The sequence below is a fragment of the Balaenoptera musculus genome, chromosome 8 (assembly GCF_009873245.2).
Source record: "Balaenoptera musculus isolate JJ_BM4_2016_0621 chromosome 8, mBalMus1.pri.v3, whole genome shotgun sequence".
Lineage (NCBI taxonomy): Eukaryota > Metazoa > Chordata > Mammalia > Artiodactyla > Balaenopteridae > Balaenoptera > Balaenoptera musculus.
Window position 1 is genome coordinate 7,370,245 of NC_045792.1, and position 19,993 is coordinate 7,390,237.

General features: G+C 57.4%; 1 protein-coding gene across 2 annotated transcripts in view; it reads left to right on the forward strand.

Annotated features, from left to right (window-relative positions):
* Positions 1 to 19,993, forward strand: part of KIRREL3 (kirre like nephrin family adhesion molecule 3) — a 554,097-nt gene that overhangs the window by 506,899 nt on the left and 27,205 nt on the right. For both annotated transcript variants that reach the window (XM_036860526.1, XM_036860527.1), the window contains exons 5-7: positions 5,697 to 5,854; positions 14,554 to 14,704; positions 19,482 to 19,587. In XM_036860526.1, the coding sequence (XP_036716421.1) occupies positions 5,697 to 5,854; positions 14,554 to 14,704; positions 19,482 to 19,587 (415 nt within the window). The remainder of the gene's footprint in view (positions 1 to 5,696; positions 5,855 to 14,553; positions 14,705 to 19,481; positions 19,588 to 19,993) is intronic.

The following is a 19,993-nucleotide window of genomic DNA, read 5'->3' on the forward strand; positions in this document are numbered from 1 at the left end:
AACCAAGGCACAGAGGTCCCCACACGTGTTCTCACTGTCCGATGCGCCTTTTTTTCAAAGCACTTATCAGTTTGTAATCATCCTAGGAGCCTCCAGAGCAGTGTTCCTCAGACTTTAACGTACATACAAATTATCTGCGTCGTTCTTAAGCGCAGATCCAGATTCAGGAGCTCTTGAGGTGAAGCACAAGTGCCTGCGTTTCTAACAAGCTCCCGGGTGATGTGGAGGCTGCAGCTCCATCCCGGGCACACGCCTTGAGTAACAAAGTTCACCCTACCAGCTCAAGAGGGCAGGCTGCGTCTGGCTTTACTCAACCACTATGGGCTCAGATTGGGGCGTGAAAGAGGCTGAAATAAAGACGTGGAAACATCAATTTCAGGAGGGAAGGAAGGAACACTGGCCGTGCACCTGGGACACTGGGAGGAAGGAAGGTTCTGGAGTGTGGGAGGTGCTGGTTAGGATGAGCTCAGAGGCCCCTGGGGGCCCTCCCTCCCCTCCAGTCAGCTCCCCCACTCCCAGCACAAACTCAGTCCGCTCCCTACCCCTTCCTGACTCCCTGGGGCCTGGGGCTGAACACTGACCCCTAAAAGCAGAGAAAAGCACCGTGGAAGGCACACCTCCTCTTCCCTCCAAGCCAGAAGCCCTCCGAGCTGCCACCCTGCTTGCCGCAGACCTCCCCCTAGCCTATGACCCAGACAAATCAGATGGGGTCCCTCCTCGACCGAGGGGTCTGGTGCTACCGAGAAAGCCAGCCGAGAACCACCCCACCACCCCAAGCCCTCCCGCCTGGGCTCCTCCTTTCCAGAAACGGCAGGAAGCAACCACTCCCCAAGGTCCCACCATAGGGAGTTCCTGTCTCCGCGAGGGGTGGGAGGCACCTCCTCTTTGCCCGCCACCCCAACTCTACCCACCGCCGTACACACACAGCATAAAAACTGCTGGCCTCGGAAGCAAACACCCATGCCAGACCCCTCACCCAGGGATCTTTCATTTATTCATTCAACAAACACTTACTGAGCACCTACTGTGTGCCAGGCACTGATCTAGTGACCAAGAGAGACAAGGTCTTTCTTTGCTGTCAGGGAGCCTTTTTTCCGTAAGAGGAGATACAAATGAACCCGGTGATAAAGAGGCAAGGGGGCTGGTGTGACAGAGAGTCACGAGGGCCTGTTACACGGGGTGGCCAGGCCTCGCAGAGGACGTGGCATTTAAGCTGCGCCATCACTGACAAGGAGAAGTCAGCAAGACAAAGACACAGAAAAGAACATTCCAGACGGAAAGGCCCTGGGGCGGGGCGTGGTGAGGGCTGAGTGGCTGAGTGGAAGGAAGCCGGGTCCCAGAGGCAGGCCAGGACCAGGGGTGCAGGTGCTTATAGACAACAGAGAGGATCTCAGATTACGTTCCAGGGACAGTGCAGAGGCCCCAGAGAGCTTGGAACAGAGCAGTGACACAACCAGACTGTATCTGAACAGCCCACTTGTGGAGAAGGCACTGCACATGAGTTGAAGAAGACCCGGGCCTGCCCTCCAGAGAGCTTAGCGTCTACGAGGTGCTCCCGGTACTGATGGGGGCGGGGGGACGGCCCGCTGACCGCCCCACCTCTGCCCCTGGCAACATAAGCTCCGTGTCCGGGCTGGTGGCCTCTGCTGGCAGATGTGTCCCATCCCCCATCTCTGGGGACCAACCATCTGGGCTGACGGAGCACCTGGGGAACCCTGGAAGCCCAGCGGGCTGGAGGGGGCCACTTAGGTGACCAACTGGACTTTGGAGGAAACCCCACAGCGCTGCCCATGGCCTGGCACCGAGAGAATTTTCCCAGCCTGTTCGGGCAAGGTTGACCAACCCGGCAAACCAAGACCAAGGAGTGAAATGAGCTGGGCACAGAGGCAGTGAGCAGTTCCAGAATGAGGCGGAAGCCCTCTGAGCCCAGCTCCACTCTGCTCTCCGTCCAGCCGATGTCCTGCGGGAAGGACAGTCAGATGGTCACCCCTAGCATAGGCTCTACTGCAGGAGGCCTTCTGGTCACAGGAGGACGTCTTAGAGATAGCTGTGGGGCTGGGGATCGGTCCCATACAACTTTCAGCCACAGAATCTCTTGTTGCCGTAAAATGGTATAAAGAACCCTAGTACATAAAACAGATGAAAGCTTTACCCCGCAGGTGGGGCCAGGATGCACTTCCCCAGCCTCTTACCCTCGCCCCCTGTGACTTTGGGCGGCCACCGTGCTCTCTGGCCTCACACACCTGCCCGCCTCTCCACTGAAGCCCGCTTGCCCTGGGCAGCAGAGCTGGGAGAAAGTCCTCAGGGGCTCCCTCCCACACAGGGAGCGCGGTGCTCCACACTGTACACCCACGCACGTGGCACTGTCTACACGGCTGATGCCCAGAGGCGAGCAGAGCAAGGAGGAAGGCCCCCAGCCGCCTGCCCAAATCCTGGGTGACAGGGGGGTAAACGGCAAAGGGCCAGGCACCCACCCCACCCACTGTAGAACCCTAATTCGCATGATGTGTCCCTTTCAAAAGCGGCGCCCCGGAGCCAGCCCCTGTCCCAGGGAGGGTGTGAGCCCTGGGCTGGCTTCCAGCTCCTGGCACCCGCTCTGCCCCGGCTCCATCAAGTCCTCCCAGGCCTCAGTCACCCAACGATTAATGCACTTGTCCTGACCGACAACAAGCTCAACACCAAAACAGTCAACTATTTTCATCCCCGGATTAATCACAAAAGGCTAACGCTTCCACCTTCCCTGTGATTAAAAATTAGGAGACCAAGCTCTATAGTGGTTCAGAATAACAACCAGTCCTGGGAGGGGGATAATGATGCATCTCCAGGCTCGGGCTGCTCGAGGTTTTCTCCCCTCCCGGCCCCCCAGCTCCGGCCCGGGTCTGAATGGAGATGTAATGAGTCACCCCACCTCCTGTCAGGACCACAGCTGCCAGGAGCGACTGTTGATTTCTATTCAGCCTGCGGGCCCCAAACCTCCCCCCTCCTCCCCCTCCTCCCCCTCCCGCCCTCCCCCACCCCAGCCCCCATCCACACCCCCTCCTACCCCATCTGGTGTGCACCGAGGCAAAGGCCTATCCATAATGCATGGTTACGTGAACAACCGGCGTGATAACCACTTATTTGGGAAGATGTAATCAGGGCCCATTCTGGGGGGGGGGGTGTGTGCGCGCACGTGCGCCTAAGCATCTCACAGCACAGCCCCACTCCCCTCTCCCCTCCTCTAACCCGACATTCCAAACACAGCACTAGAGAAGCAGGAAGGAAGGGCCCGGCCCCTCGCTGCATTTGCTCTTTGGAAAGGCCCCTTCTGTCTCCGTGCCGTGATCACAGGTGGTTACACTGAGCAAAGGCCCAGAGACACTATGTTCTCAAACCTGGTCACACAGCAGAATCCTCTGCGAGTTTTAAAATGCCCTGATGCTCTGGTCTACCCCCTGAAATGGAGATTCAGCTGGTCAGGGCGTGGCCTGGCGATGGGACGTTTAAAACCTCCCCCAGAATATTGTAAACTGCAGTGAGAACCACTGTCTCGGGCCCAACAAATGTCAGTGCTGGGGGAACGTTCCAGATCCCCTGTTGTACTTCCACATTTTATATCTGAGGAAATAAAACTGGGCAAGGGACTGCCTTCCCGCTTCGGCCTCTGATTTAGGGCACGTCCACAATCTCGCCCCCTTGGCTCAGCACTGGGGAGGCCACGGAGACAGGATGGCCAGGTGTTGATTCTGTTCCGGAAGCTTCGGATGGTTCTTTCCAGTCTCCCTGGCCCTCAGCAAGCTCAGCCTGAGCACATCCATCGAACAGCTCACGGGGAGAAAGCCGCCACCACGGAGGGAGGGGGCAGGAGCCCGGCCCAGCCCTCCCTGCTGGAAGGGCCGGCCCAAAGCAAGGCGATAAAAATCCCCTCCCCAGCACTTGTAAAGCCCTCATTAGCCTCCCTGTGGCTCTCTGGCCACACAGCACCAAGGAGGCCTCTGGCACTAATGAGGGTGTAAAGGGAGGGTGGGGTAGGAGGCTGTCTTTAGTGTCCGGCCCACACCCACCATCTGCCTGCACCCAGGGCCCCCTAGGAGGCTGGGCAGGGTTGAATGAGGCCGACTTCCTCCCTGGGCCAGGATCACGGTGGAGTCCTGGGGCTGATGAGAGCAACTTGGAAGCCGGAAGGGTTTTTTTTCCCTTAGGAAATAGAGACTTGGGGGATGGCACTCGCCGGGGCTGTAGTTCTGAACTAGGCATCCTGGAGGCCGGAAAGGGAGGGGGCAGAGCCACTAGCTGGAGGCATGCTGCTTCAAGTACTTACCTGGCCCCAGGGTCTCCTGGAGCTTCCTGAGGAGCCTGGCGGGTGCGGGGGCAGGGATGGGCCCTGGGGAGCGGAGGGAAGCCAGCAGGTTGCTGGGGGTGCCCTGGGTGGGGAGGGGCTGGAAGGCAGAGCTGCTGGGTCTGGACGTGCCTCCACTGCCTGGAGAGGCTGCCTTCCTGCCCACGGGCCCAGAAGGTCGCACAGGGCCTGGCTGGAAGGACGGACTTTCTCTGGCTACTGGGCAAAGAAGGCCCTTTGTGTGAGGACCCCAACTCTCACCTAATGACCGCTTCACCCATTCACTGAGCAAACATGCAGCTCAGCCCTCCTGACCAGCCCCTCCTTGGGGGAGAAGGCCAGGGATTCCTCAGGTGGTCTCCAAGGAGCCCTGCCCCTTCTGGTTTGTCCAGGGAGGAGAGGCAGGGAAAGCAGAGGCCTGAGACCCTCGTGTGTCCACAAGCACAAACTTCAGAAGAGGCTCTGTGACCTTAGGCCAGTCACTTAACTTCTCTGGGCCTCTTCTCCGAACAACGGTCATACATCATCATAACTGCCCATCCCGCCTCCCATGGTCATCATGGGGATCAAAGGCGTGATTGCACTGGAGTTAGCAAACGTGTATGGAGCTTCCACCAGGCACCGGGCCCTGTGCCGGGCGCTATGGGAGGCGTCACTCTCCTCCTGGCAGTCCCCGTCTCTTGGCGGGGACCACGCTGCTATGAAATGGGGTGGAAGGACCAGGCAAGAGAGATTCATTCTGACTCTGGGATGAGGGAGAATAAAGTGCTAAGGAGATGCCCAGCCCTCTGAAACACTGTCTCAGCCTTGGAAGGTTGCCTGTCACCTGTCCCCTGCAAGGGAAGCAGCCAGCCTGGTGCTCCAAGTGTCAGGGGACCTGCTTCCAGCCCTGGCTCTGCCACTCACGCACTGTGTGACCTTGAGCAAGTCACTTAGTCCTGCTGAGCCTCAGTTTCCAGATCTGTGTAATTGGGATAATAACGTTTACCTCGCAAGATGGTTGTGAGGATTAAATCAGACGACAGATGTGACACTGCTTTGTTTTAAAAGAGGGAGAGAGAAGTTAAAAAGAATGATCTGATCCAGGCAGCCGTGCCGTGCTTCCCGATCTGCAAATCACAGCTAATGACGCCTGCCCTGTCCCGTCACGGGCTGCCGCGCGGGATGAAATGATGACATGAGAGTCCTCTGCAAATAAACACGCGATGCCTGTGTCAGGATTACTGCCGTTGTTGCTGTTATTGTTATCCTACAAGGGGATTATACATTTTATTAAAGAATGATAATTACTGTTTGTCATCGGCTCCATAAAATCCACCCAGCCCTGCCCGAGGGGAGGGACGCCCTCAGCCTGACCTCTCCCCTCCTCTCCCCGCAGTGCCACCCGACGACCCCGTCATCCTGGGGGGGCCTGTCATCAGCCTGCGGGCCGGGGACCCCCTCAACCTCACCTGCCATGCAGACAACGCCAAGCCTGCTGCCTCCATCATCTGGCTGAGGAAGGGAGAGGTGATCAACGGGGCCACCTACTCCAAGGTGAGGCGGGGTGGAAGGAAGGGAGGGGCTGCAGGAGGGGCCGGCTCTCCCCATCTCTCTGCAGCCCTTGCTCTGCCTGTATGACTTTCTGTCGCCCTTTGTTCCCGGCTCGTTGTCTCTCTCTGTCTTTTTTCTCTCGCGCACACTGTCACCTTTTCTCTCTTTTTCTCTCTCGTGCTCTGGCTCTATTTATCTGACCTTTTCTGTCTCTCCTCCGCTTTCTCTCTTTCCTGGGGTAATCGCTGAGCGTGGTCACCCTAAGAATAGAGTATGGTCAGAGGAGAGGACTCAGGGACAGAGGTGGCCAGGGCTGAGGGTTGCCAGATAAAATACAGGATGTCCAGTTAAACGTGAACCTCAGGTAAACAACAAATAACTTTTCAGTGTAAGTATGTCCCAAGTATTACATGGGCCGTACTATGGGCCACATTTATACTAAAGATTATTCATTGTTTATCTGAAATTCAAATTTAACTGATGTCTGTATTTTTATTAGTCAATCTGCCCACCTTCCCAGAGCTGCAAGGTGAGGCTCTTTAGGTTCTTTCCTGTCCCAGGTGCCTGGCTTGGGGTGGGGGAGGGGTGCCGAATCCAGCCCATAATCCCTTACCAAGCCCTGCATCTGCTGTACCTACCGGCTGAGGTGCTTTTCTCTAATTCACACAATGTGCCATGAGCTGGAAGGGCCCTGAACTGGCCCCTGTATTTGTCATGTTTTTAGTTTCTATATTTCATGATGCTTTGACATCTTGTAGTTGAGGAGGGACGGTCCCTCCTAGGGCTAGCTAATCCCTAGAGAGCAAACAGCTGGGAACAGGCCCCTAATATGCAAACCAAGCCACCCTGGGTCCACATCCTCACCACCTCCTCTATCGGACTCCTGCTGTCCCAGGCGCTCTCCCCCTACCCTATGTCCCAGGCGCTCTCCCCCTACCCTAAGTCACTGCAGAGCTGGATACCAGGTAACCAGAGACCACCCCTATAGCCTAGAGCCCGCGGAAATTATTCTAACCCTCCAATCCTAGACCCGTTCAGCTGCTTACCCTGCCTCGTCCATTCTTTCCCACAAAAACCACAGTAAAGGCTTGCACCCGTGCTTTCCCCTCGCTCCCTCTGCCTCCTGACCGACCCGGTGCATCCCGGTGGGGCCAGTGCTGTACATGGAGACGTGTGCCCCCACCTCTAGGGAGCTGAGTAACAAACTACCTTTTCTTTTTTCCTTTTTGGCCGTGCTGTATGGCTTGTGGGATCTTAGTTCCCCAACCAGGGACTGAACCCACAACCTCGGCAGTGAAAGCCCGGAGTCCTAACCACTGGACCGCCAGGGAATTCCCCAAACTACCTTTTCAATGGCCATCTTCTCCTGATCTGTCAGCCTCATCAACCCTGAATAAAAACAAAATCCTGGGCACGTTTTAAAACAGCTCCCACCAAACTCCACTCCAGGAGGCTGTGAGTAGAGTTCCAGGCGGCTTTGACATACCACGTAGCCTTTAAAGATGAACGGGACCTTGGGGAGGGCTGGTCCGACTCCCTGACCTACAGACAAAGGAAGCGACGGCCCTTCTCACCTGATGACCATCCTCACAACGGCGGGCCTGTTTCTCCTCTCCGTGCAGCCTCAGACACATGGGCAGCTGCTCAGAGACTGGATCAGTCTCTGAGGCGGGAGGCCCAGGCCTCCAGAACCGTGGCTCTCCTTTCCCCTTGGCCCTCCTTGGCCTCAGAGAGCAGGAGGGGCACGGCCTGCTGCCCACTCCCAGTGCACCAACTTCCTGGGCCCCGGAAAGATGAGCACGGCCTCCACCATCCATGGAGGATACGAGATAGGGCCGTCCCTCCTCTGAGGGAGTGTCCTTCCTGTCCAAAGCCGAAAACCCAGCCAAGGAGTCAGCTCCAAGCCTGCAGATCGAGGCCTGGGCCCCTGGCCCCCACCCAGAGCTGGTGCTAGACCCAGGACAAATGCCTTCCCTCGGGCACGAGTCCATCCAGGGGGAAGCTGCTTTACTGTGAGAGAAATCTCGCACTCACATCCAGAGCTGGAGCCACCCTGTTGTGTTAGGAAATACAAAAATATGACACAGGGATGGATCATCCAGATGAGGGTGAAGAAGGAAAGGGGTGTTCCTTCAGTCTGGGCATCTGTCCAGTCCCTCCCTGAAGCTGGACCAGCCTGGCCCCTGCCAAGATTTCTGCCCTCAGAGGACATGCCCCCATCTGGGGAAGAAAAAGGTCCGGGTCACCCTGCTGGACCTTGCCCCCAGCACGTCGGCCTCGTCCATGAGGGGAAGGCCCCTCTGAGAGCCCAGCCCCGTGCCCCTGCAGACCAGGGCAGGGAGGCCACGCTCCACCCTCTGCCCCACCCGACCCTGTCACCCTCCCGCCGGCCCACGACAGGAACGATGGCACCACCAGCCAGGGCCCTGGGATCCATCCCTACTGTGTAACTTCAGGAAAGTCATTCCCTGAGCCTCAGGCTCCTGTGTAAAACAAAGGGGCTGGATCAGACACTCTGTATTAGTCTGTTTGGGCTGCCATAATAAAATACTACAGACCAGTGGCTTAAACAACAGACATGCATTCCTCACGGTTCTGGAGGCTGGAAGTCTAAGACCAAGGTGCCAGTGAGGTTGCTTTCTGGTGAGACCTCTCTTCCTGGCTTCCTATAGACAGCGGTCTTCTCACTGTGTCCTCACATGGCCTTTCCTCTGTGTGTTCAGAGACAGAGAGAGAGAGAGAGAGAGATCTCTGGTGTCTCTACCTCTTCTCATAAGGACTCCAGTCCTATTGGATTAGGGCCCCACCCTTATGACCTCATTTAACCTTAACTACCTCTTTAAAGGCCCTATGTCCAAATATGTGCCATTGGGGGTCAGAGCTTCACCATATGAATTCTGGGGGGAGACACAATTTATATATAGCAGGGGCCTGCCAGCTCTGACTAGCTATAAACCTGTGACTTGGGGCACACGGAGAAGGCTGGATCATCCAGCCATACTCATATGGAGTCCGCTCTGGGGGCTGTCAGAGCCCAGCCCTCTGCTGCCCCCTCTTTCCCCAGGACTGCAAGTGCCATTGACCTAGGAACTTCTGATGTCCCAAAGGCAGAGCAGCCCCAGACAGGCCATGCAAGAGAAGGGGCCGGGGGCATGAGCAGCTGAGAGAGAGACAGAGACAGAGAGACAGGGAGAGAGAGAGGTTGAGAGGACACACAAGTACACACAGTCAAGGAGGGTCCACCGTCTACAGAAAAAAATCCCACAGGGCGGCCCTGAAAGCCCTCATAGCTGAAGCCTCAGTATTTATCACATGGTGGGTGGTTAAGCCCGTGGGCCCAGGGGGCTGGGAAGCCTGAATTCAGGCTCTGCCTCCTTCTAGCTCTGTGACCATGGGCAAGCCCCCTAACCTTGCTGTGCCTGGGAGTCCCCATCTCGACAATGGGAGCAATGGCACCTGCCTCAGAGGATGGTCGTGAGGCTTGAATGAGCAGAGAGCCTGGCAGAGGGAAGCAAGGCTGTTAGGATCACTGCCTTCCCTCACTTGATCCGCGAGGTCCCCATGCTGCACCCTGCCAACCACATTTCCTGGGTGAGAGTGACAGTGTCATAGTAGAGCAGGCCCCATGGTCCTACCTACTTGGTTCAAACCTGAGCCCCATCACATATTATGGTAACTTCAGCTCTCCGCCTCAGCTTCCCCATCTGCAAAACGGGAAGATGATAACCGCGGACCCGTTAGGATTGCTTTGAGATGTAGAAAGAATAATGCGTTGAAAGCACTGTGTAAAGTGCCTGGCGTAGAGTCAGGGCTTCGGAAACGTTCGCTGGAATTACTGGGCCCTTCCTCCCAGAGCCCCGTCTCGCTCACCCTGTTCTCCCTCCCCAGAGGTCACACAGCAGCCCAGGTTTCGTGGGGTGTTCGTTTTGCTCCTCCACCGTGCGGCCAGCAGGGGAAGGATGGGCTGGTGGGACTGAGGATGGCATCACAGAGGATGGCTAGGTCCCTCGCCCTGGGAGAATCCTCGGGAAGAGGATGCACCAGCACAGGCTGTGGGGCCTCTCCCTGAACCCACGGCCGCCAGAGCCCTCGTGGCCCGGGTGCTTGGGGGAGGGCCCACAGCTCCCAGCAGGTGCCTGGTTGCAGAAGCAGGGGAGTGGATGGCAGGGCCTCTCTCCAAGTCCTCTCTTCCTGGACACCCAGCCTCAGGCCGTCTTCTCCGGGCCTGGCACCAGCACGGAGGCCACCTGGCATTCATCTGGAAGGCAGACCAGGGGAGGCAGGACAGACTGTGGAAGAGGAGAGGAGACAGTCTGGGCTGAGGCCAGAGAGAGATCTTCCCTGGGAGCCAGATTCCTGCTCCAACTGCTACTACTCCAGCAGCTGCCACACTGGGGGATGAGGCCTTGACCCTGACGCGCAGAACAGGGGGAGGGTCGCTTGGTCTTAGGATGTACAGTCGTGTACATCTCTACCTTGAAACCCCTTACCCTCCAGCCCTACCCCTCTGCTTTCTCCAGCTTCAGACTGCTGCCTGCCCAAGGGGCCACCCACCCACCCCCAGGACCAATGAGCCTCATTAGGTTCCATGCTGGGCCCTCACTGGGGCCCAGCTCTGCAATCTCTCCCCACCAGTCACCCCAGTACCCCCCATCCCATCTGTCCATCTTAGGGGCCAAGAGTCTCTACTTGGTGTGCAGCTGCCACTCATCCTGGCCTTCTTTGTGAAGAGCATCCTTCCTGGCCCCAGGGAACAAAACTGGGGGTTGGTCCCTGAAGACACAGGGTCTGGGGCAAAAGGCACCGTGCAAATCTCCACCTTCCCTGACAGCCCTCATTCAAACCACATAACAGGCACCAATGGAGTCCCCAGGCAGCTATAAGAAGGGGAGGTGGAGAGATGATTAAAAAAACTTGAGGGACATGGCAGGTGGGCGAGGTGAGTGAGGAGGGAGAAGAGAGGAGGCCTTGTTGCCAGGCAATCAGGCGGGCTCAAGCCCTTTCCAGGCTGCTTGCATATCAATGAACATCCTATATTTAGCACCAGGTTTGGGCCACCCACCCACTGCATTCCCTCCAAACCTCCACCCTCCCTCAACTGTGGTCACGAGGCCTCCCAGCTCTTGGGGCTCAGCCTGGCTCTCCACTGCCCAGCTGAGGCTCCAGGGGCTTTGGAAAGAGCAGAGTGGTGGCAGCTGCCCACACTGGATAACCTCACACAGGGTGCAGTCTGCGCCTGGCCAGCCCAGCTCCCCCACTACCACTGCCAATTGAATGCCAAGTGCCTGCCCTCAGGGGTGGGACAGGGGGGCTGGATGCACAGACAGGAAGCAGCACAGCACAGGCAGGGTCCAGAGATGAGCCCTAAGCCTCCCACAGACACTGGGACAGTCGGGAAGGCTCTTTGGAAGCAGTTAGTGGACCAGAGGCCGGTGGGCATGCACACAGGCCCTGGCGTGTTCACCCCTGTGCAGGTGAGGTATATAGGCCCCGCTCCTGGTCCATATCTGCACACACAGGTGGCACCCGCAGGAGAGGCCATCAGGGTCACACTAGTGCCCACCAAGCTGGAGGGAACGCTGCCCCAGGCCTTGGAGGTGGTGGCCCTAGAAACAGCGATTCACCGCTAATAACCCACTTACCCTCCTGAAGCTGAGTGCGTGCTTATGAAGGTTTCTCAGGCAGAAGGTGGCGGCCTGGAGGTGTGTCCCCAGAGCCAAGTTCAGGGGAGGGAAGGGGCAGGGAGGACGGGGAAGTGACAAGAATCAGCAAACGAGAGAGTGTCCACCTGGCCTGGACCTGGAGGCCACAAAGTCCCAGGGTTTCATTTGCATGTGAGAATAGTGGAGGTTTATCAGAGAGGAATGATGGAAAAGAAAAGAGAAAGAAAGGAGAGGGGAGGAGATGCGGAAAGAACGAACGAGGGAAGGAGGAAAACCAGGGTGGGAAGACCAAGGCCCCCTCCTCGCCCTGCGCTCGGCTCCCTCCCCAGGAACGCGCTGTGGCCGCGCCTTCACACCCCCGAGCTGCGGGCCCCCCCCTGGGGAGCGGGCGCTGAGCTCTCCCCCGGTTTAATGAACACATCTCCCCTTCTCTAATTAGGTGGAACAAACAACTTGAACCAGAATTTTGATTTCCCAGAAAAGCACACGCCCGGACACAGTAAATATGTCATTAATCATCATTCTGGGCGAGGAGCGCCCTGGGTGCGGGGGAGCTGGCAGCAGTCAGGGGCCTAATTAGGAGCTCGGGCCCCCGGCTCCCCTCCCACCGGCCCTGCAACCCTCCAGCAGATCAATCTGAGGGGTCCTGGCAGAGTAAAATTTATGTAAATGCCCCTTGTTAGCACCACGGAAAAGTAAAGAAAAAGAGAGGGGGAAGAACAATACGATCACCCTCCTCCTCAACCCCAGCCCGAGGTCTTATTTTCATCCAGGAAATTGTTCTGATTATCGCTTGGCTATTTATAGACTCGTGAGGTCAGCAGAGCCGGAGCCAGCAGGTTACGATGGTGCGGCCGCAGCTCCCTGCTCCGGCTGGGCGGGGCCACACCGCCCGCACGCCAAGCCCCACCCCCGGGGGCCGGCGTCCAGGTTAGCGCCGAGGCTGAGCTCAAGACCCTCACCCCACCGGCTCCTGGGACTGACCGTATCACCCTCCCCCAGCCCCTCTCCGAGATCCCTCTGCCCAGGGCTGAGACCATCACCCCACGTCCCAGGAGAGAATATGGACGGGAGCAGGCCTGCGCCCGGGCTGTTCCAGAGCAGAGGAGAAACAGGCCGGAACTGCTGCCCCGCTCTGCGGATCTCCCCGGCATCTGAGTCTGGCTTTGTCTACAGCAGGGTGCGCTGTTCGGGACCGAAGCGCCCGTCCTGTTCTCCTAGTGTCGGAGGGTACTGAACTGAGGACCTAGAGGCAGGGTCCAGCCGCCGGCACGTCACTGCTAAACTCGGAAGCTACTTCATCATCTAACTGTTCCCGCCTTTAAGTGGGGATCACACCACCCGGCTTCCAGGTCCTCAGGAAGCTGCAGTGGGAGGGTCATGGGCTCCGGGCTCACCATTCTCCGGTGCAAATCCCAGCCCTGCCCAGCAAGTTCCTGACTCACTTTGAACTCAGTTTTCTCTTCCGTTATTTAGGAGACCTTTCCTTCCAGGGTCCTGTGAGGATTAGAGAGGATGTCATGGTTAGTTTCAGGGAGGTTTTGAGGAAGTAGAGTCTGTCCATCTATTCCTTGGCTCCAGTCATGGCAAAGTAAGACTGCATCCGGCACCTCCCTGCTGCAGGATCAAGTTCCTTCTGTACTGAGCAAGTCCAGTCTCCCCACCTCATCCCCTGAAGTGACCCTCCTGCACACTGCACCTCCCCAGTATGCACCCACCTTCGTGGGCCACCAGGGAGCTCAGGGTGCAGGGCAGCAAACGGATGGGGAAGTAGCTGGAAGGGGGCTCAGGGGAGGGAGGGGCTAGCGGCAATGTTGGGGAACAGCAGCTGTGAGGAATGACCTCATGGTCACGGGGAAGACAGGAGACCTTTAGGCTTACGTTAGTTTCTAGGGCAGCTGTAACCAAGTACCACAACTTGGTTCTTCAAACAACCAAAATGTGTTGTCTCACACTTGTAGAGGGGAAAAATCAAGGTGTGGGCAGGGCTGTGCTTCCTCCAAAGGCCCCAGAGGGAGAATCTTCTTGCCTCTTCCAGTTCCTGGGGGCTCCTGGCTTTCCTTGGCTTGTGACAGCATCATTCCAATCTCTGCCTCTGTCTTCCCATGGCCCCCTTCCTTGTTTCTCCCTGTGTCTTTTCGTCTTCTGACAAGGACACCAGTCACTCGATTTAGGGCCCACTCTACATCCAGGATGATCTTGTCTCAAGATCCTTAACTAATTACCAGTTACTTAACTAAGTTGTGAAGGCCCTATTTCCAAATAAGGTCACAGTCTGAGGTTCTGGGTGAACATGAATTGGGGGGATACTATTCAACCCACTCCAGGACCCTCTTAACTTCTATCATCACCAACTTGAAGTGAGTTTGATCAAGCTCCATAGCCTCTCTTGATCACACCTGTTTTCTCACCTGTCAAATGAAAGACGATGGCATCTGTCCCGCCTGTGGCTTGGTCCGAGCTCTAATGAGGTCAGGAAGTGAAACGATTGAAACGTTGAAAGGGTTTGTACAGGTAAAGTAATGAAATGCTCAGTGTGCGTTGATTCTGCCTACATCCCTCCCAGCCCCGCCCTTACCCCACCCCCCAAACTGCACCCCCTTCTACAGCCTGCGTCATCCCCAGGGGCCACAGCACCTGCATGTAGCCCCCATCTCAGAGCTTCCTGCAGACCCAGAGACACCCCCAGACCAGAGGCAGAATAGTTACAAGTTCATTTCTACATAGAACCTGGTTTCCGTCAGGCCCAGCCTGGTTTCTTTTATGTGTCAGGGTGGGCAAGTCCAGGCTGATTTTCACACATGATGGAAAATTTTCCAGTTCCTTTTTCCAGCCGAAGCCCAGCACTCAGCTGGGCCGGGGAGCCAAGGGTAACCCCTGGCTTTGCATGGAGACGGGCTCCCCTGGGTGTGTTGAGCTGACCCACCTCCATCCACAGGGCTCCCTCGTCCTCTCCGAGACTGGCACGTGTCCTCCCCGACCCACCCAGGCCGTCCCAGCCGAGTGACAAGTGACAAGGGCCTTCTCTCCCCCCTGCAGACCCTGCTTCGCGACGGCAAGCGTGAGAGCATTGTGAGTACCCTCTTCGTCTCCCCCGGCGACGTGGAGAACGGGCAGAGCATCGTGTGCCGAGCCACCAACAAAGCCATCCCCGGAGGGAAGGAGACCTCGGTCACCATCGACATCCAGCGTGAGTACTGACCCAGCCCAGGGCAGGGACCACCCGGCACCCCCTGCCCGGAGCACGGGGGGGGGATGTAACCAGGCCAGAGCCACACCCCTGCAGGAGGGCTGGAGACAGGACCTGGGTCAGTCCACCCCGGGGACTCGCGGATTTGTATGGGCACCCAAAGGACCATCTTGTCCTTCTTACTGTCAGAAATGAGGGTGACAATCTTCTTAAAAACACCACTGGGGACTTTCCTGGCGGTCCAGTGATTAAGACGCTGCACTTCCACTGCAGGGGGGCACGGGATCGATCCCTGGTCAGGGAACTAAGATTCCGCCTGCCATGCAGCGCGGCCAAAAAACAAACAAACAAACAAACAAAAGAAAACATCACCGATGAGGGTCCTTTACAAACGACAAGTTGAAACCCCATTTCCATACCTGTATAAGGTAGAACTTCCACACCGACAAATAGGGTGGTCAGCCCTGGCAGTGCCGGCCCAGCCAGGCAGCCTCACACCCTCCCTTGGAGAGGAAGCCAGAGCAGAGGTGCTGGCAGCAGAAGGGGCCCCCAGGGCTCCAGAGGGGAGGCACGGCACCAGGCCCTGTCCTGGAAGGGTCAGTCAAGGAGAGAAGAGGAAGACAAAGAGGAATCATCACTCAGTCAGCTCGTACTTTGCCCGTATTATCTCATGTAATCTTTTTTTTTTTTTGGCTCCATTGGGTCTTAGTTGCTGCACGCGGGCTTTCTCTAGTTGTGGCAAGTGGGGGCTACTCTTCGTTGCGGTGCATGGGCTTCTCATCGCGGTGGCTTCTCTTGTTGCGGAGCACGGGCTCTAGGCACGCGGGCTTCAGTAGTTGTGGCTCGTGGGCTCAGTAGTTGTGGCTCGCGGGCTCTAGAGCGCAGGCTCAGTAGTTGTGGCGCACGGGCTTAGTTGCTCTGCGGCATGTGGGATCTTCCCGGACCAGGGTATGACTGTGGTCCCTATCTGGGAAACCGAGGGCCCCCAGGCCGCACGGGTTTCTGAGGTGGGCAGCCAGCTCTCCAGAGCCCACGCTGGGAACTCCTCTTGTAGACGTCCACACCGGGAGCCCTCAGCCAGGGTCAGTTATTACGACGCACGTGAGCAGTGACACTTTAAAGCTCCTCCAGCACTGCATTCCCAACGTCCCTAAAGGAGACTCCTGAAGGTCTAAAATTTCTCTAATGTACCCGTCGGCCCCCGGGGAACAAAGGTGAGCTCAACACAGGGACCCAGCAGCTTTGCTCTCCATACTGACTGGCTTAGGTTGGAAGTGTCAGCCCCCGGAAGTCGACTTTTCTTCTCTTAAACCCCCCTCCCTGCCACAGAGCATGAGGCCGTCATGAGCTGGTGGCTTTGGTTGGAGTCTCTGAAGGACAAGACCAGAGCTGCAGGCTGGCATTTGTTTCTTCCTTGTCATTTTACTCATTTTAATTCAAATCCACCTAGAAACACCTCCCAACAGCCCTGGCTCATCTAAGTGTCTGGATTCTGTGCTCCACGGGGCTCTCCAGGGATCTGGGGTCTGCAGGGGCCATGTCCTGGGGCTTCCAGAGCCCGTCTTGGAAGCCAGAGAGCAGACTTCTCTCAGCGTCTGGAATCCTGGCAGGCGACGTTTAGGTTCCAGAGGGCAGAAGAAACTGTTGAAACTCTCAAATGGGCTTGCTCTGGACACCTAGACACAACAGCTGAGGTCTCGGAGAAGGTTTTGTATTTGCCGTTTTCACCAGCTGTTAACACCCCCCCACCCCCATCTGCACCAAGCAGAGGGCTCTGGCCAGGTCTAGGACCAGGGTGATGGGAGGGAGGCCCTCGCTCCGAGGGTCATGTAAGTTCAGGGTCACCCTGAGAGGGATGCCTCCCTCCCCAACCCCAGTCCAGGCCTTGGCTCTCCACACCCACCTGCTTCTTCCATGCAGCAGGCGTGGCATCAAGCAGCAGGTCCAGCTATGGTGGGGAAGCAAGATGCCGGAGGATGGAGTGGTCCGCGTCCAGAGAGGCTCCACCACCCACGAGCTATGCGGGCCTAAGCTTGACGCCTCACCCCAGAGATGCCTGTTCCTTGTCTGATTTGATCGAATGACATCTGAGTTCTCTTTCTGCCCTGAGATTGACCGTGAATCAGAGCTCTCTCCAGACACGAGCCAAATCTGGGAGGAATGAGGGTGGGAGACACAGACACCCAAGCCTCCTATAACAGGCTGCCAGTCCTGGGCACTGTGCAGCGCCGCCCTCCTTCGCCCACCGACCCCCCCAGCTGGTCAGGAGACCTGTGCCAGCCACGGAACCCTCACAAAAGAACCGCCTGGTCGGCTCCTGGGCCCTGGCAGGAGAGACCCAGGGCAAGGGGTGTTTCTGCTCCCTCCAGCCCGTTCTCCGTCACACAGCAGAACCTCTTCTGTCAACAGGAAAGTCATCATCGTGACAACAGCCCACCAACTACTAAAACACGTTCCTCTAAACACACTCTAATGAGGTGATTGATTTACCAGGGCACACAGACCACAGTCTGCACAGGAGGAGGACACCGGCCTTGCCAGGTCTCTGGGCTTTGGTGGCCTTCTTTCCAGGGACAACTCAGCCACCTGAGGGGGGGAGGCATTGGGAATGAGGTCGGGCTGAGGCTGAGAACCCAGGTGCCCGGTTTCCTAGCTGGGCCCCATCCGAGGCAGTCTAGCGTCGTGGTTAAACCCTTCCTGGTTTGAATTCTGGCTCTGCCACTTACTGAGTGATGCCGACCTGGTTATTTAACCTCCTTGTGCCTCGGTTTCCTCATCTGTGCCTGGAGGTAGCAGCGCTTGGCTCACACACTGGCTGCGAGGATTACATTAAATCATTCAGGTGGCGACCCTGGCAACAGCGCCGGCACCTGTCAGCTGCTGTTACCGTGCACAGTCATGGGGGAGCAGCTGCCCCTCCCCGGTGCCCCCAGCCCCAACAGGGGGAGGTCTGCATCCATTTGTCCCCTCTCCTGAAGGTGTCTGCATGCGCCTGCCGAGCAAAAGAGCACGCTCCCGCCACGCCCTCCCTCCTGCTCTCCCCCTGCCCCCGTTTATCCCTTTGTTCATTCAGTAAGCACCCAGCTGTTCACTGTGGACACCACGGGCTGCATCAGAGCTGCCTTTACAAACCTGCTCGTCTTCTCAGTCAACCAAGAAGCATCCAGACTCAGCAAAAACACATTTGTTGTTTGTTTCCCTTGGTCTTTAGATGTTACCCAACGGAAGACAAAGCCCCCAGATTGAGTAATGGGAGAGAAAGCTTAACATCCCCAAAGTCTTGCTACATCTGGACTCTGCATCCAGCTGCCAAGTTTCAAATGAATGTGCTATAAAATCACTGAGTCATGGAGTTTCTCTCTTTTCTCACCCCCTCCTCGATGTACTACTTCCCCTGAAAACACACACACCACACACACACACACACACACACACACACACAGAGGCAGGTTGCTGATGGATACACTAACAGACTCTCAGCTGTGACATCTGTTCAATGTGATCTCAGTTCCACCAGCTACATCAAAGCTGCCCCCATGCAAGTTATTCAGCTGACATCACAAATGGGATTAAAATCATGTTTAATAGTTGGATATGACATAAACTATTTATACCTCCGGAGCCTGGTAGACTACTGAAAATTCATATCCTGCATACGCAGAGGAGAGGGGTGGAGAGAGGAGCATGGGCACCTCTGGGCCTGGGGTGGAAGCACAGATGAGACTGGCAAGTGTGGAAGCTTCCCAGGGCCTGTTCTTTTGGGTACCGAGCATGTTGCAAAGAGGTAGGGAAGCTGCAGGAGAGTGGTGCCCACAGGATAAACGGAGGAGGGCGGCTCTGTGGTGGAGAAGGGGAGCAGGCAGCCCGAAGGGGGTCCTCCATCAGGTGTGTGCCCCATCTCCCTGCCACCAAAGCCTCATCACTTTATAAAGCACATCCAGGTGGGGGCAGACCTCCTGGAACTACCCCGCAAGTTCTGTGGCGGGTTTCTAGAGGCCATTGAACTAGCCCTGGAAGCTGGTGGTCCTCGGCTGGGTGGGCCGGCACCAGGGTGATGGGCAGCAGCCGGGGAGAGGCTGCAGGGTTCTGGGGGTGTAGCTCTCCTGGGAGGCGTGGGGAGAGTTCTCATGGCGAGTCCTGGCCTCGCATCTTTGGGACCACTGGAGTTACGCTTTAGACACCAAGATTGAGATCACTGAAGTACTTCCCCGGTAATTAACTCTCCAGAAAAAGGCAGACAAGCCAGCTGTTCCAGTAGCAGAAGCTCGTGGTCCCCAACCAGAAGCGGGGGATAATGTGGGGAGAAGAGCCCCAGCTCAGTCACCACCTGCTGCTCAGGAGCCAGTGTTCTCTCCCGTGTCCTAACACGCTGTCTGCAGACCCCGGCACAGCCCCTGTGGGTCATCTCCCCGGCCCCGGTGCCCCAGCGCTGGCAGCCTGAGCACCAGCAGGGCGCAGGGAGGCCGAGTGGCCAAAGGATCCCGGCTCTGGGGTGGGTGAGGCTCCGTCCATGGCTGGCAGTTCATTTAAACACCGGCCTTGAATCCACAGCGGGAGCCCTGACCCCACCGCCAGACGGCCTGAATCCGGCACTTCCAGGGAGGGAGGGAGCCCCCTGCCGAGGCCCCCAACTTTCTGGGGACCACCAGAGGAGCGGCTGCTCTGACGGTCCCAGGTGGTGGAATCACTGGCCTTTACCCTCATGTTCTCCCGGGGATTCAATCCCCAACCCATGCATGCAGCTCCCCATATGCAAGGACACCTCTTCTCTCTGCAGACCCCCCGCTTGTCAACCTGTCGGTGGAGCCACAGCCAGTGCTGGAGGACAACGTGGTCACGTTTCACTGCTCTGCAAAGGCCAACCCCGCCGTCACCCAGTACAGGTAAGAGCCCTGCTGGGGAGGCCCAGACCGCGGTGCCCTGCACACCCCTCCTTGTCGCGGGTGGTCAAGGCATCCAGCGCGGTGCTTGGTCCACCTGTGGTCCTGGGCCTCCAGCGCGGTGCTTGGTCCGCTGTGGGTGTCCTCAGCACACCCGCTCACCCCTGGCCAGGCGGACTTCTCCTTTCCTTCGTGAGCACACACCCCCCTCCTCTGAGGCAGAAGATTTCACTCCTTCTGTTTGAGCAGCTTGTTTACCCCTTATTTCTGAAAGGAGGGAAAGAGGCTCAGGGAAGAAAAGCTAAGACGACCCGGAGAACGAGCAGGATCACTCAGCATCTGGATTCTAGTTCTGTGCTCGCCGAACCGCTCTCCTGGTAGGGTAGGGTCTCCGGGACCGCCAGCCCTG